The sequence below is a fragment of the Rhipicephalus sanguineus genome, unplaced genomic scaffold (genome assembly GCF_013339695.2).
Source record: "Rhipicephalus sanguineus isolate Rsan-2018 unplaced genomic scaffold, BIME_Rsan_1.4 Seq691, whole genome shotgun sequence".
Taxonomy (NCBI): domain Eukaryota; kingdom Metazoa; phylum Arthropoda; class Arachnida; order Ixodida; family Ixodidae; genus Rhipicephalus; species Rhipicephalus sanguineus.
The window spans coordinates 456235-473889 of NW_023615777.1; the positions used below are offsets into that span (position 1 = coordinate 456235).

Consider the following 17655-nt stretch of genomic DNA (forward strand, 5'->3'; position numbering starts at 1 on the left):
GGGCGTTCTTTTGACTCCCCACCGGTCACTTGTGTCTGCCTCTGTACACCAACTGATTTTTCTAGCTATCAATTTTTAGTGTTATATTCCCTTTATCGGTTGCTGAGATTGTTAAAATATGAAATGTAAAGTTTCTGAGCTTCTGGCCATTATGATTTGTGTTGTAGGAAGGTAACTAGAACCGCCATTATTTATATTTCCAAGCTTGCCCACTCAAGTCGTGTAGAATCCATGTAGGCTTGCATTCTTTTTGTCCTTACACGCATTGCTTTAGTTGTTTTCTTCTGTCAAGCCATTCTGAGTTCGTCTCGACATTAGCGCCTGCTGCTTGATGACCATTTGACCAAAGGCTGCATCTGAAGCACAAGGCCTGATTGTGTGCCATGGTTCCATATAGGGATGTGGTGGGTGCATGTGGGAATGAGCCTTCCAGTTCAGTGTCTCCCATGTCTGCTGTGTTGCTGTTGAGTGCAAAACGCAACTGGTGAATCAAATGAGTTGTCATTTTATTGTAGCATGTATTCTAGTTGGCGCTAGCTTCTCTGCTTGAGTGATTTTATTAAAAGCGTGTATACTAAGAAGGCCGAGACATTGTTGGGTTGTCCCAAAGTGTGTGCACAGTGTTTGGAACGCATGGCTGCCGCAGGATGACGCCCGCCAGTTCTTCACGGTGGCAGGAGCGACGTCGTCACAAGAGTGTGAGATCACACCGGAGCTGGCCTCCCTGATGAAGCGCCTCTGGCAGGACCCAGGGGTCCAGCACTGCTTTGCCCGCTCACGGGAGTACCAGCTAAACGACTCAGCCTCATAGTGAGTGTTGTCGGCTTAGGATCCAGTCTTGGTTGTTAGTGGGCCATGTGAAAAGCAAAAGATTGCTAGAACTTTAGTCTGCAACGCACATTCTTGCCAAAGCAGTACAGATGGTGAACCGCAATTAAAACATGCTGGCTGACAATTCCAGACCATTTGTTAGTCAGAAAGTTGACCAGACAGGATTTGGCTGTGGCTGTGTGCTTGCCTCGAATCTGGATGTACACCTAGATTCTGTGTAAACCTGGACAAGCTCGGTCTACATGGAGTTTCTTAGAGTATGTGAGCTTGTCTTCAATGTCCGGTTATTTGCCCAACTTCAGCCCATAGAAACTTCCTGGTTGGCATGCAGGCAAGAATCTCCCTTTGTTTTCACCACTCAAAGACAGCTTTTGGGCATGCAAAAAAGACGTGATGCAGCTACTTTGCAGCTATCTTCAGTGTGTGAAATAACTGCTTCTGACATGAGATTTCATAATAAAATGGATTTGCGCTTCGCTGGGAACCATTTGCACTTCACTAAGAACAAGTGTGATGCACTTGGGTAGTAGTCGAGCAAGAAAAGAAGCTCTGTGAACTCGCAGCAAAATCTGCTCTGTCACCATGGCGATGGCACTGTATCTTCCCCCGTGACGGTCGGCTGTAGCCAGTGCTGTAAGCGTGGTTTCAGTTACGTGTTCAGTTATAATGTCCGGGCAATTTTTAGATTCGTTTTGTTGGCAGGATATGTACAACTCCTTGAAGCCCTTGAAAACCTTTGAAATTGAAGGTTATGTTCTTAAGACATGAAAGTGCCAACGCCGGTATCTAATGCAGTGGTATACCAAGTCAACATTTTGCGGGCTCTTCATTGTCGGGGATAAGCACTCACTCATGTGCTGCTTGCAAAGTAATAATAATAAATGTTACAAAGTTGAACTTGTGCCCCCTTTCTTCCCAGTATGTGTGACTGTCTATATCTGTGAGGAGTGGTGTCTTTGTTGCGCAGTGCTTCTGTCAGAATTCACTCTAACCAGCTTGACAACCAGTTTATGTTCACTTTAATATCGCATTTTTAATATTTGTGAGCGAGTTTCAGATTTTTTTTGCTGTAGTGTTTGGTTTCCATTTTCTGTAATGAAAAGGTGATTCGTTTTGTTTTGTATGTTCATATGGTACTTCGCTGCGAGTGAAGTTTCTCACTTTGGTGTTGTTAACTTATTGAATGCAAATGGAAAATTATTAGGGGTGTGCGAATATTCGACTTTCGAATAGCTAGTATTCGAAGTTCCAAATAATTCGACATGACAAATACCGTATTTACTCGCATAATCCTCGCACTCGCGTAATTCTCGCACCCCCCACATCGTCCAACAAAAATGCGATTTTTTTTTTCCTCGCGTAATTATCGCACCCCGAAAAATCACAGCATCAAATGTCGTCTGCTTCTTCCAGCCAATGATGATGATAGCGCGCGGCAGCCTAGCGCCATCTCTTACGCATCATGCATACTACCAGCGCACGGAGCCCTAATCCAATCCAAGCCAAGCCACAAGTGAAGTTCGCGTACCGAGCGCCGTGTTTAGTGTTAGTGTTCCGTTTCCGTGTCGCATGTGTAGTAGCGTCTATTCTGCAGCAACACAATGGGCCGATACGGAAGCTACACAGCTGCTTTCAAGTTAAAGGTCATCGATTATGCACTCGAAAACGGCAACAGGGCCGCCGGCAGGCACTTCGGCGTGGACGAGTTTTGTGTGCACTACTGGCGACGGCAGCACGAAGAGCTGAAAGCCACCAACAAAACACACAAGGCCTTCCGTGGGCCTAAGACTGGAAAGTATCCACAGGTTGAGGCGGCACTGCTTGACTACATCAAGGGTCTCCGCGCGGACGGGTGTGCCGTTTCGATCGACTTGATCCGAAACCAGGCGCGCATAATTGCCCGGAAGGAGGGCATCCCGGCGCAAGATTTCCGCGCGAGCAACGGGTGGGCCACACGATTTATGCGCCGAAGTGGATTGTCACTCCGGAGGCGGACGACTTTGTGTCAGCGGCTACCCTCGGCGTATGAGGACAAGATCGTCGATTTTCATCGATTCGTGATTAGGATCCGGGAGGAGAAGAACTTCCTGCTCTCGCAGATTGGAAACGCGGATCAGACGCCGCTCAACTTCGACATGCCTTCGAGCACAACTGCTGAACAAAAAGGTGTGCGGAGTGTGCACATAAGGACAACAGGTGCCGAGAAGCAGAGGTGCACCGTCATGCTTGCCGTAACAGCGGATGGGCGGAAGCTGCCACCGTTTGTTATTTTTAAACGGAAGACCCTCCCGAAGGCCAAGTTCCCCCCTGGAATTCATGTACGAGTACAGGAAAATGGTTGGATGACCGCTGACCTTATGGTCGATTGGGTAAAGACTGTCTGGGGACGCCGCCCAGGGGCACTTCTTTACCCATCGCTGCTGGTCGTTGACAGCTTCCGCGGTCACCTTGTCGACTCCGTTCGGACGAAGCTGAAGGAGCTGCGGACTGATCTCGCCGTCATTCCGGGCGGTCTAACATCGATGCTGCAGCCTCTGGACGTATCCTTGAACAAACCGTTCAAGGATAATGTTCGGAGGCTGTATGCCGAATGGATGGCTGAAGGCGACCATGCCATGACTCCCGGGGGAAAGATAAAAAAGCCGTCAGTGGAGCTCCTCTGTGCGTGGGTAATGGAGGCATGGGCCACGATTTCCCCAGAAATCATAGTCCGCAGTTTCAAAAAAACTGGAATTTCCAACGCCTTGGACGGGACGGAAGACGACGTGGTTCACGATGGCGATGGAGACGATGCTGAAGCTGGCGACGACTCTGATGACGCCGCTACGAGCGACGTCGACGGCAGTCTTGACTCTGACTCCGAGTAGTTCGGCCAAGAGACACTTTATTTGCTAGTGGCTTTAGTGTCTGCAAATAAACATTGATTTGTGTTAAACCTGTAGTTTTATTGTTAAGGTAAGTCTTGTATTAGCAGTTTTCATAGCTTGTAGTTGGTTGCTGGCGGGAGAACCCCGATTTGCGGCCGCTTCGTTTTTTTTTTTGTTTTTTTTTCTAGCGCTCTACGTTTTCGCGGAAAATTTTCCCCGCGTAATTCTCGCACCCCCCAACTTTCCATCGGTTTTCTGGGAAAAAAAGTGCGAGGATTATGCGAGTAAATACGGTATATAAAACGCGACAGAGGTCGACGGTGCAACTTAGTTCGGGTAGGGTGGCTAAAACTAACGCTAACACCTGTACAGTACGCCTCTCATTAAAACTTTCACCGATGTCCTGGTTCAAAGCGACCACATGTTTATTTTGAAGAAGATTATGCCATTTCCGTAAGCAAAAAGAACACACGAGAGAACTATCAAGCTCTTCACAACTTCGTTTCCGAAACAAAGGCACGTGCCGTAAAAACCGGAATATAGGTCGAGCGCCCCACTTCTGACTACTGAAAATCAAAAAAAAAAGTACATGGAACAGCCAAAGTATCAGAAGGTGCCTTTACCGTGAAACAAACGCAATTTCAAATGGTGCACAGGGAAAATGCCATTTATATTTACACGTAAGTTCCACATGGCAGAAAGCCGGTAGCAATCTCGACGCGAGCGCAGCTCCTGGCTAAACTGAGCAACCTTCGTCTCCAGCTTTAGATACGCTGCGTTCTGGCACCGAAACAAAGTTTTCTTCTGATCGTTGCGATGTCGTGATGCGATCCTTCAGCGTCCACCAGTAGCGAATGCTTCTGTGGTGCACTCGATCTGCCTGCTGATCATAGCCATACGTGCCGTGGCATCGCAGGAAGCAACAAAGAAACAGTATCCGGCGTGATTGGAGCAGCGAGAACACCCGTGCAAAGATAAACTTTCAGTTATGGTTTGCGACTCACGGCTTCCGCTCGCGTTCATGTGCGCTAGCATCCCAACACACCTTTCACACACATCAGACCAGATTTCTCTGTGCCGTCGCGAATTCGATCACATTTTTTAACGCTACGGTGAACTGTCGTTGGCTACTGGTCGAGAACGAGAAAAAAAGCACCTCAGAGCCCAAATAGATTTGCAAGACAACAACAAAGTGCAAAATGAAGCCGCCCATGGCACAAGGCTGGTAGTAAACAAAGCGATGCCGATGATTGCGATGGCGATGGAGGCGGTTGACTTCAATTGCTCATAGTGGCCAGACTTGCGAAGTTTTTCTGCCGATGATCGGTATATAAGACGGGGGTCCACTTTTTAGGGCTGTCTTTTGAAAAAAAATTCGACCTATATTCCGGTTTTTACGATACTTCTTGCGTATTTCGGTCACGTATGCCGCAAGCGCCATGAAACGTCTCGAATTTGGCCTGCGAAACCCTTGGTGGTTGTCTTGACATGGGAAAATTTGTTCACGCTGTGCAGTTGCCACTGCCGCAATGCACCACTCGTTCAGAAACTCCCATCATTCCAGCGTGCAGTTAAAACGCTGCCTGTGAACGGGCAGCCAAAGACGGGCCTGCAGCACTCATGACGATGAAGCACAGCATTACTGTTGTTCTTTCAATTTTCAATGAAATACCTTGTATTCGATATTCGACATTTTTGGCCACTATTTGGCACTATTCGATTTGAATTCGATTTGAGATTAAATTTCGCTTTTCGCACACCCCTAAAAATGATTTAGTATATCTCTAATGTTCCTGAAGACTGTCACTTTCATGTGAATTCTAATGCCAATCATGCGGCCAGTGCATGATCTGATGATGAATGGTAAGGGCCAGTATTTTTTTAAAAGAGGCAGTTTTTAGTGGGTCATATTGTTATGAGGACAAATATATTCACACTCTATACACAGAATAAATTCAGCGGCTGACAAGATGGCTCCCATCTCGCCGAGTCTATTGACGTCGTCTTCTTTTCTGTCCTCTTCATCATCCTCTTCATCTTGTTACAATATTAACAGGGATGCAACAGCTGCACCAATTGCGCCAATTTGATACAATTCCTTATTTTTGCACCAAGCTGAGCCAAAACCGTGAAATTTGTTAAAATTGCACCACGCTGCGCCGAAATGCCGGACCAGCTTAAAATTTTCTCAGTTGCGCAAATTTGAGCGAGAAATGGAGGCCGCGTTGGTCATCTGCAGTGTGGGCATCGTCGTCCAATACAGACACGCAGACCCTAACCCTAACCCCCCGCAAAAGAAAAGAAAAAAAGTCAGTTTCACCGCAAGGACGAAGCAATGAACGCGATAGCAACGAATTGTAATCCTGTACGAAGTGAGGCTGGCAAGAAACTTTTGTATCCGATCTCGCGTAACTCTACGAAACGTTGGTGTAAGAGAATACGGCGTTTCCAGGGAAAGATGCTCTTTCTGCACAGTGTCTTCGCATTGAGAGCGCAGTACGTAGCAGGATAAACGAGCCGCCCGCTGATGGCTGCCTAGATAGCGCGCTCGCCAGCGATCGCGACCGCGCCCTTAGAAACAGAGTTAAAAAATTGCTGCTCAAGTGACAGCCCAAGCTGGCCCCCTCTCGCATCTTTTCATGCTCGTTCAAGACGGGCGGGGCGTTTCCTCTGTGCTTCGATGGCAGGCTTCCCGAGTGGAGTGGTGTTATCGCATGCGCCCTCCGAGCGACGGAGATCGCAGTACGTAGCAGGATATACGAGCCGCCCACTGATGGAGATGGAGATGGGCTGGCTCATTTGATATCTGCTTCAGCCATGTTCGTTGCATGCACTCGTTTTACTCACGGTAGAACATACTATGCACAGGGATATGTTATCCATTTGGACTTTATAAGAGAGATGATGGCAAAAACTCATCTAGAATGTCCATTAGTTTCTATCGCAATAGAAAAGGACAGTAGTTCTCGAATTTCCTGATACTTGTTTTTTTTGCGTGCTGAACGCTTTTTAAGCCACTTTTGCCGCATTACACTGTTGTCCTGCGGAAAAGCATAGTGAGATTTAGAAGGGGTTATTAGTACTAGCTGTCAGGGACACAGCACATTTTGTTTCTTAGTTACTCATTCGTGCACGTGCCATGTAATTGCGAGTACTAGTATGACTGCTGACGTCTAAAAAATTATTGGCAATCATTTGGAGCTCCTGTGTATGACATTTCTGTGGCCTTGAGAAACAGTAGACAAAAGCGTATGGCAGTTTTCTTTTCTCGCTACCCCCACTTGCTCCTGCTTTACGAATCTCCCAAATTTCCAGGTTGCCAGGTTCGCAGGTCCACATTAGCATTTCCAGTGCCTGTCGAATTATTTGACAGGTCCTGCAAATGCTAATGTGGACTTAGTCATTGTTCGCACTGACTTAATAATTGTTCGCACTATGGGGTGGCTCAGCACACTGCTTTTATTGAAATAGCAGTGTTCACGTGCACTGTTCACGAATTAGCTGATGTTGAATGGCTTTTACGTATTTTTGTTTTCTTTTCTAAAAGTAAGCCTTCTTTGTTATACGGCTCCAAATTTGGGATTTCGGCTAAAAAATTCAAGGTTTTTTTTTCGCAACCTGCTCCAGATTTGGATTTTCGTGCTCCAAAATCAACATTTTGCTGCTCCAAAAAGTGCTCCAAATCCTATTTCGGCTGTTGCACCCCTGTATTAATCGCATTCACAGATGATAACAGCATGTGAGCTGCCGGTCACTGCTCTGAACCGTGGTTTTCTTGCTTCGAATGGAAACTCTTCCTGCTCCAAGCTGCTCCAAAGCACCCAAAGGTTGCTTTGATTGCTAAAAAAAAAGCAAAAAGAGTAAAGGAAGAAATCTGAAAAGAAATGAACAAGATAAAGGAACAAAATAATCTGTGATGTGGCAGCCAACACATCAAAAACTAGCAAGAATAGATCAGGCATTGCTTGTCTTCATTCAGTGGTTGAAAAAACAGGAATGAAATACAGTAGACTCTCAGTAAACGGAAATCTCTTAAATGGAACTGCTGCTTAAATGGAACTACTATTTCTGATATTATTGGTTTCGTACTTGTATTCCACACCACTGGTCATCTCTCAGTAAACGGAACTCCCGTTAAATGGAACACATTTTCTTGGTCCCTTGATGTTCCGTTTAATGAGAGTCTACTGTAGTATATTGAGCTTTGCTGGGACAAGGCGTGTGGTTTGAATTATCAGGATTCTACTGTGTTCCATATTCAAATCCAAATTTTAAGGTTCTTTGTTTCTCTGTGCAACTTGATGCCATGATAGGCCTGCAGTAACATTGCTGTCTTTCCCACAGCTACCTGAATGCATTGGACCGCATCTCACAGCCAAGCTACACACCAACACAGCAGGACGTGCTACGAACGAGGGTCAAGACAACGGGCATTGTCGAGACACATTTTGTCTTCAAGGAGTTGCACTTCAAGTGAGTGTGGTGGTTGAGTTGGAAATCGTAAATTTATTATTGAATGCAACTTGTATATTTTCTTCATTATGTGCGCATTTGATTTGAAAACTGCCTATTCAAGTGTTGCAGAATGTTCAACCATGGCCAAACGTTCAGTAAAAGGAGGGAATATTTGAGCAACTAACAAATTACAGGAAAACCTCATTAATGTGCATATCTGTTTTAAACGTACTGTGGTTAAAACTTAGCTGTGGAGAGTTTTTGACCAGGTCTCCATGTGACCTATGCCTGACCTATGCCTGTTGCTTGGTGCATACTGCTGTTACTTTGAGGCCTTGACATTGACTCACTTGGCAATGTTCAGTGTACCATACCATGTGTTAAAAATGGGTTTAGAACATCCATTCTTGTTTTATTGTATACAGTTCTCACTCAAGGTTATTGTGATCTGTTGATTTTCTTCGTAAATCTCAGTACAGAAAAAGATCTTGCCCCTAACAATAGAATAAATAGTTGATGTTTAGAAACTACATGGTTTATTAAAAAATAATTACACATTGAAATCGGCACATAAAAATAAGTAAGGTTTGAAACTTTCACAATAATCTGCCCAAAAAATGTGTTTCTGATGAAGGGTCCCTCCTCAACATTGAAAAATATTGTGGGGCTCCATGTGCCCATTTGGGGAGCCACTGTCGAGCTTGACAGGCCCTATGCTGAAACAGCAGTAGTCAGCGCACAATTGACAGCCGCTTTAGCAGTGCCCTTTGCTGTGGTGCACATGCCTTTGGCCAGGAGAGCTCTGTGGTAACCATCAAGACTTCGATGGAGGTCGCAGACAACCCACTTGTTCAAATCTCCTCTTTCTTCAGTTCCTTCATTCCCCCACTTGCACTCTGCACGACAAAGCAGATTCACGTGGTAGCATTGTTTTGATTTGGTTAGTTGGCTGAAGCAAGTAATGTGAATAAAAGAACACTTGAGCACAAGAGAATGTGGAAACCCCAAGCTGTGGTGCACAGTGATGTGTGCCTTGGCTGATCATGCCAATCTGCACTCATTTTTGGTATTCAAGTACAAGTCGCTACCAAGTGCACCATTGCCTGCAGGAATTGTGCGGGCGGAAGATAATTCGTGGAGGAGCAGTGACATTGTCGGTGACTGGATTGAAGCAATGTGAGAGAGAAGTCCAGGTGCCTTGTTGTCATGCCGGTCAGTGCTGGTGCTGGACTCCTTGCGAGGTCACTGCACTCACACGGCGAAAGCTTGCCTCGCTGACGGTGGCACAGACCTTGTCATAGTACAGTAAAATCTCATTAGTTCAAACTTGAAGGGGACCATAAATTTGTTCAAGTTAAGCGCAGGTTGAATTAACGAGCTTTTACTGTACCTAGCAACATGACTTTCATGCTCTATTTGACGTGCGTCTCATTAAGCCATTGAAGGCCCACATGAAGCACAGTAGAACCCCGCTGTTACATTCCTTCCTGATGCGTTTTGCCGCCTGTTACGTCGTTTTCTGCCAGTCCCAGCACAGCTCCCATAGGGTACAATGTATTGGGAACCCCACTGTTACATCATAACTGTGGGACTGTTCCCGTGCGATACGTTGCGAAGTGCACTCCGGGCCGACTGAGTGAGTACCGAAGAGAGCAGCCATGGTGACTTTTCACGCAGCTTGGCCTGGTTTGACCATAACATTAGCCGCATGAGAGGCGCAAGCGACAGATACTTTCGATTGACGCAAACAAAAGCATGGCCTTCGAGATCTGTATTGTAAACATGGCGTCTATGATGTAATTGCTCGCGAAAGCAAGGCCTTCGAGATTGGCATTTACTTATAACAAAAGCATAGCCTTCGAGATCTGTATTGCAAATATGGCGTCTACAGTCAACTGCCGATTTTTCGGACGCCCGATTTTCCGGACATGCTCGAAAATTCGGACGCTTTTGCGGCACCGTCACCAGCCACATAGACGTCAATGTATAAGAACGTCCGAAATTTCGGACGGTGAAACTCTTTGGCATCCGATTTTTCGGACTTTCTGCCCAAATTGCAGGTCCGAAAGGCATTAATTGAAGCCCCCCACCTCTGCCACATCTATCATCTCGTAGGTTCGAACCAGCGCTTTCGTGAGTCGATCTGTTTGCGACAGTAGCAGAGTCCGAAAGTCAGCTTTGCTGCAATGCCGAAGTGTTATGGGGCGAAGCAGACCAGAAATTCAAAGGGGCCGCTATCATGGCGTTGTGTGGCGATGTCTTACGGATAAGCAGCGGAAATGCAAGGAGACGTGATGGCGGCAGGTGGCAAACGCGCCAGCACGGCTTAATCCCTGATAACCCTTATGATAAGCATCTTCAGTTAACTGCTCGGCAGTGCATGTGCCTTAGCGCAGTTTCATGCGTATTGCACGCATTTAATAGGCGAGAACCCAAACGCGCCGCGCCGCCATTCATGCTGCCTCTTTGTGCGAGACCGCAAAGTGCGCCGCACAGATGCGTTGCCTTCACGGACGAAACCAGCTAGCCATTGCCGCTCACGTGTGCGGTCAGGAATGGAGTGGGCATCCCGAACCCTTTCGTGATAAATGCGTGCGTACGGTACAGCAACAGTACAGTGACGGCGTCAGCTTAGTCGGCGACGTGCACACAACTAGAAACGATCGGCTTGACACGGCAGCAAATGCTGCGTATCGGCGGAGATTCGGCGACGTGTGTGCGCATCGTTTACATGCGCACACGCATCGGGGAAAGCCGGGCGAGTCGTCCACTCTTATGACTGACTGTCTTTGCGTTCCGCGTCATCGTTTCCAAACGCTCCATGCGAGAGAGCTGTAATCTGTTCTGCGCTTTGCTGGTATCAGCGGCGCTCATCGCGAGACGCAAATTTGCAAGTGGCGGTTGGCACGTAGTTAAGCGGCCGGGGGTTCGCGGCAGGTACCGTATCAAGAGGCTGGGCGCGCACCAAAATGCCTGATAAGTGTACTGGGAGGCATTAAAGCTATTTCGGACGTGGCTGTAGCGATTTGACCGCTTGAGCGGAATAAAAAGCATGAATTCGTTTTTTCGGACGATTTCGCGGTCCCTAGGGAGTCTGAAAAATCGTACGTTGACTGTATGACGTAGTTGCTTGCGAAAGCAAGGCCTTCGAGATTGGCATTTACTTCTGCCATCACGTTTATTTGACGGAGGAGTTCGAGCTGGTTGGAGTTCACGTGGTTGTGCGCGCGGTTCGCGGTTTGACTCGCCGCTCTGGTCGTGCTTGCGTGTGCTTAGTTCTCTCATGCCTACAGCTGTTGGTGCTAAAAAAAACACATACGTTGATTACATTTCTGTAGATGACGCCGTCCCCAGCTCCGCGTTTCTATCCGTCGACTGGACCGTGGCTGAGTGCACCAATGTGTGCACCAGTGAAGAAATTTAGGAGTTGGTGGAGCCGCTTTCGGGGGTAGTTCTACTGTCGCAAGGCATTCGACCGTTTACTACAAGCCACGGTGGTCCGACACTATGCCAATGGTCCTACAGTATTGCTCGGAGACGCCGGCGCAGCCGGCGACAATCTCGCGAAGGTATCGCCGTAAGTGATCGCTTGTCAGGTGTCGGCCGTGGAGGCACTAGATTTATGAAAAGGATGTGAGACTGCAGGTGCTCGAAAAACTTTTCGTGCTGCTTGGACATGAGTAAAAGCACCAGGCAACGTTGCACGGTTTATTCACACGTAAGCATTTAAATAAAATTCTGTACCACTAAATATTTTGTCGTTTTTCCCGTTTTTCGGCTCTTGCGTTTCCCGTCTCTTATGTTTATTTCCTACGGTCCCTTCAAAAACGTATCAGCGGGGTTCTACTGTAGCTATATGCCCAGTATATGGCAGATGGTCTTCATGCTTTCACACTGTCAGGATGCATATTGGACAGCTGTGCCAGGGGATTGTAGGTGTGTGGGAGGCGATCACAGCCAACATGGTATGCAAAAGAAAAGCTTCAAGAAATTTGGCATAACCAACAGCTTAGATGGTTCCGAAGACTTTCTTTGTCTTGAGAGCGGCGACAAAGCTTCGGTTGGCAGCAGGGAGACTAGCGACGATTGACTGAATCAGATGACAGGACTGACACCTTCACAGCTGTTGTTTAGACTTTTAAAAACGATATGGTGACTGTTTGCAGAACTGTAATTACCTAGTCCTCATTTTTCAGATTAGCACGCTGGTTATACGTGAGAACCCTGGAGTTCACTGAAGGTTGGGGTGCGGGCTATATGCTAGGGTGGGTTATGTGTGTGAAAATGTGGTATTGAAAATGGGTCATGAAACAGGTTTCAGTGGCCCTTTTTATGCACCTTTTCCCTATAACGTGGCCAGGCATGGCAAGTTTCAGTATAATCTTGCAGTTTGACATAACCCAAGGGAAGCCAAGTGCTCTTGCACTGTTGTGTTCCTTACACTGTTGTGTTCCTTACACACTAGCACACATCTTTTGAAGCTCGTATGTGTGGCTATATTTAGATGCCCGACGTATTGGACAATTCTTAAAAAGTATGAGTGCCAGGACAAGCACCAAACACCCGCCACGTTTGTATTTCAAATTTGCAAATAGAACAGTGCGAACAACAAAGATGAAAAGACGATGCGTGTCTTTCTCCTATATTTCAGGATGTTTGATGTAGGAGGCCAGCGGTCTGAACGCAAGAAGTGGATCCACTGCTTTGAAGGAGTGACTGCCATCATCTTCTGTGTGGCCCTGAGCGGCTACGACCTCGTACTGGCTGAGGACGAGGAAATGGTGGGTGTTCTTACAGTGTCACTGACAAGGCAGCTAATGAACAAAAAAGGCAAGTCGTATCCAGTGGCTGGAGTGCTTTGAAGTGCAGTAAACTAGAGCTGTGCGAATAGCACAAATTTGGGTGCGAAGTGAATTCGAATATTGAAGTGTGAGTGCGAATCGAATTGAATATTTTTCGGATATTTCTTGAATATTTCTAGAATATTTTTCGCATACTTCAAAGCGAAATTGCAGAAAAAAAAAGTTGGATAGGATTCCTAAGTATGTTCTTATGAGATAGCAACATGAAAGTGTTTCTTTTCGCTAGGTTGATGAAACGCTGGTGGGGTGGTGTTTCATAGTTGTCTTATCAAGAATGAGGCAATGTAGAGGCCGAATTGTATTTATGTACATTTCCTCAGCCTCTCCTCCTCTTTCAACTTCTGTGGAAGCCCAAATGATGTGGCGGACAAGGGTGTGCTCCCCTCAAGTCCGGAGTTCCAAATCTGCCTCGTAGATGTTGATATATATAAGAATAAGAACATCTGAAATTTTGGATGCTAACAAGCTTCGGCGTCCGATTTTTCGAACTTCCTGGCCATATTTCAGGTCCAAAACAGCATTAATTGAGCCCCAACTTCTGCCACATCTTTCATCTCCATGTTGGAACCAGCGTTTTCTTGAGTTAATACACTTGCGACCATAGCGGAGCTTGAAAGGCAGCTTTGCTGCAATGTGGGGGTGTGATGAGGTGAAGCATATTGAAAATCTCGGGACCACTTCTAATCTGACGACTGTCTTGGCTATGTTCGACCGTAACGGAGCTTGAAAGGCAGCTTTGCCGCAATACGAGAGTGTAATGAGGTGAAGCATATTGAAAATCTGAAGGGGCACTTTCAATCGGAGTGACTGATTTGTTTTTGGGAAGTCGGATAGTAAAATTCCAGCGCGAATTGAATCGAATAGCAAACACTATTCGAAAAATATTCGAAATTTCGAATATTCGCACACCCCTACAGTAAACATGTCTGTAAAGATGCCCTGCAATGCTTTTTGAACATGGTCAGTAAACACTGCCGATCAGTAGTTAAGACTCCTGTGAGCATGTGAGCCAAATATAGCACTGCCAGTGGCAAGGAAGTTACACTTATGCTTCAAAGACAGCTAGAAATCATTCTCTTCTCTTTGCAAATTGGCTCATCGACAGGCCCAACTACGTCAACCAAAGGGAAGGATATGGCCGTTGGCTGATTTAATGATCACAAGCACTTGCGGAAGGTCATGACGCGCAGTGCCTAATTTCTCTTCCTTTTAACGCAATAGTGTTAAAGAGCTAGTTTCACAGAAATTCCAGCGTCGATGTCATTAGTTGTGAACGAAAAATCATCTTGTCCGTGACCGAAAAATCGAGAAACATTCAAATAAAATAAATAATAAAAATCTTCGGGTTCGAGTGAGAATTGAACCCATGCCGTCTGCATGGCAAGCAGGTGTTCTACCAGAGCCACGCTATTTCTTGAAACCGCTTCGGAAAAAACGCTATATGAATGTCATCTAGTGGAAGGAGCAATGAACTGACACTGTTTCACCGACGCGCGGTACCTGCACGTGGAGCCGATCATCCCTGGCTATTGCGTGCAGCGCGTCATCTCCTCGGCTCACGGAGTGACTGCTGGGCCGCTCGCTGTATACTGTATGTGCACGTTTGTATGTTCTTCGTGCCTGCTTCACTCCGGACCGTGCACGGGTGCGGCGAGTAGCCTGTTCGCTCAACGCGGCAAAGACGAGCATTTTGCAAGCAACGCGCACTCTACGTCTCCGCGATGTTCTCGCGGCCCTGCACAACAATGCGCGGCGAGCTTGGGTTGTGGCCTAATCAGACATGCAGGATACGTTTGCTGTCAGTGCATCGACGTTTCTCGGTGCCCGCGCCGCTGAACTACAGCGAGCTACTTTAGTTTCTACAAAGTGACGTGCACTTTAAAGCGGTCTTGCACGACGCAGTGGCGATGAACTTCCGAGCGACGAACTTCCAAATGGCAGCATGGCGCACTCGGACCGCCGTCAATTCGCACAGTGTACACCACATGTGCAGCGAAGCCGATATCTGCAGATGACTGCAATAAGATTGTCGGCTATAAGTCATAGTGGCACGTTCATCGACGGCCACCACCTCGCCTTCGCTCTTTTCTGATGCTTATCCGCAAAGGCATCGCCGCAATTGCACGGAAGTCGCAATCACCGATCGACCGGCCTCTGCCATTTTGAAAAGACGGACGACCTTTTGCTGCACATTGTGGTGTCGACGAGTTTAGGAACGTAGTGAACCTTTATCCGATGAAAAGTTATCACGGTTATCACTTCGTGCATTTATGCCTTTGTGTTCCAAGGCATTGTTTGGTTCATCATAGGCAGCCGTAGCTGTGGAGAACAGTGTCAGGAAAGGTTACCGCGCGAAAGCAGACCGCAAGGCTTCACGCTGCCTTCTATATTTTTATCCCTCACTGCCATTCTGCCACTGAAGAAACGGCTGGAAAGTGAGCGACCTCGCTCGCAGCGTCCGAAATCTGCGTGCGGTGCTCGCCAATCTGGGATACCTTAGTCGCATTAAACTGGAGCAAGGCACGCGCGAGCGCACGCCCCTCTTACGCTTTTGAAGGCCTGTTTTAACTTTTTTTTTTTTCGCTTCGTATGCGCCATATTTTTACTGCAACCGTGTCTAAAGTGTTCGTTGTAAAAGTAGGAGGCCTTGAAAAATGTTCGCTATATGCAGACGAAGCTTCAATGGTTAGCATAGGAACATCGTAAGTGCATTCAAATATGGTCGTAATAACCGATAGATCGTTATATGGTGCGATTGTTATAAGTGGCTTCGACTGTACAGTATTTCACAGTCAGCGTCCTGATTTGAGTCACTCTGGAGATTAGTATCGATATGTTTTTCTTGAATCCTGACGCCGTATCAAATCTCCTTCAGGAGTGATCCATATATGAGATATGGGAAACACATTCCTTCAGATGCAACACCCCCCCCCCTTCCTTCTCCTGCTTTTGCCTTCATCACTGTCCTGGCCCTTGCGGGACTAGTAAATTTCGTGACTGCGGCCCGCTAGCTGAGGCGAGTTTGAGACCCCTGTTCTATTGGAACAAAAATAATGTCATAATACATTGATTTGTGTGTTTTATAGCAATTTATTGTAATTAAATATTTATTTATTTTGAAGTAATGATGTTCTGTTTTTGCATTAATAGAATCAAATCTCAGGCTAGAAATATAGTGCTCTTTTGTTTTCGGTTATATTCATTCCAAGCAAACAAAAATTATACTTTTGATGTGGCTCATGGAAAGTGATATGTCACTCATCGAACACGGTTGTGCCTTCAGCGAAATGATTATGCAGAAGGTTCAATTCATCCAAATCTCAATGTACTTTGCTCTTCCTTAGCCACTAGTTGAGACAGCTAGCAAAAGCAAGTTGTGTACACAAATTTGTACAAAGAGCTTTAAAGGGTTAAAAGTTATTTTGTACTAAGATGGTTTTTGTATGCATGCTGAAATTCTCATGAGGATGGTGGCAACAGACTTGCGTCTGTGAGTGACACAAGTCTACACACGTTGCCTAGAGGTCAGTGTGACAAAACGCACTTCATATCTCAACCTGGTGGAAGAAAAAGTTGCCGTCGCATGGCCATGGCAGCTGTGCTTGCTAGAAAAAAATTACACCATTTCCTGCTAAAGAGGACCATGAGGCGATGCGAAGCAGGAGCACTTGCACGATCGCGTTCCGTTGGCATTCTTTGGGCATGCTACCGACCTCGCGTCGTGGAACGCGAAGAGGAACGCTACGCGCGTCTTGTCTTCCCTCTAGCCTGACCGTTAATTCTCACAGGTCGAGCGGGGAACGCAGTCGGCAGGCGTGCGAGAGGGGGGCAGCGTAGGAGAGGGGGAGGGGACGCGCATGCGCTGGTGCTCATCGCGGCGTTGCGCAGGAGAGAATTTCGGCATGTCTAGCCCGCGTTTCAGAGGAGGAGTGGAGAGGGGGAGGGAGAGAGAACGTGGAGAGGGGGAGGGGTAGTGGAGAAGGGAAGTGGAGAGGGCGAGTGGAAAGGGTATGTGCATGCGCAGTAAGGGTGGTCACGCCGCACACCACCACCACCACTGGATTGAACTCCGCCATAAGATACTTCGCATCTAAAAGGGAGGCGCTGCACTGACCTTGCTGTATTTTCACCCCCCTCCCCTGCCCCTACTGGATGCACCTGAAAGCGCTGTTCTGGGCTCCTCCGAGATACATTGCCACATCATGGTGGTTATAAGTGTTCTACGCAGTCCTTACTTCTGCCAGCATCTGCCTGTGGTTGTGCTTTGTATGAATCCGCACATTTTATGCAGTGCCTTTGGTGGATGGCTCTCTTCAAAGGTCATGTATGCACAATGACAGCATTGGATGAACAGAGGAGTTCCATTTGATTGCTTCCTTTCTTCTTCCTACAGCAAGGTTTAGTTAAGCCTGCGCTAGTGCTTACATATGAAATGACACAATGAAACAGCAAGTGGCTTTCCTCCCTTCTAGAACCGGATGATTGAGAGCATGAAGCTGTTTGACTCCATCTGCAACAACAAGTGGTTTGTGGAGACGTCCATCATCCTCTTCCTCAACAAGAAGGACCTCTTCGAGGAGAAGATCACCCGGTCACCACTCACCATCTGCTTTCCAGAGTACACAGGCAAGCACTGTTCC

At 46.9% G+C, this 17655-nt stretch overlaps 1 protein-coding gene across 1 annotated transcript in view; it reads left to right on the forward strand.

Moving 5' to 3' along the window:
• Window positions 1-17655, forward strand: part of LOC119378109 (guanine nucleotide-binding protein G(i) subunit alpha) — a 45287-nt gene that overhangs the window by 16477 nt on the left and 11155 nt on the right. The window contains exons 4-7 of the mRNA XM_037647355.2: window positions 647-810; window positions 8043-8171; window positions 12805-12934; window positions 17488-17641. Of these exons, the coding sequence (XP_037503283.1) occupies window positions 647-810; window positions 8043-8171; window positions 12805-12934; window positions 17488-17641 (577 nt within the window). The remainder of the gene's footprint in view (window positions 1-646; window positions 811-8042; window positions 8172-12804; window positions 12935-17487; window positions 17642-17655) is intronic.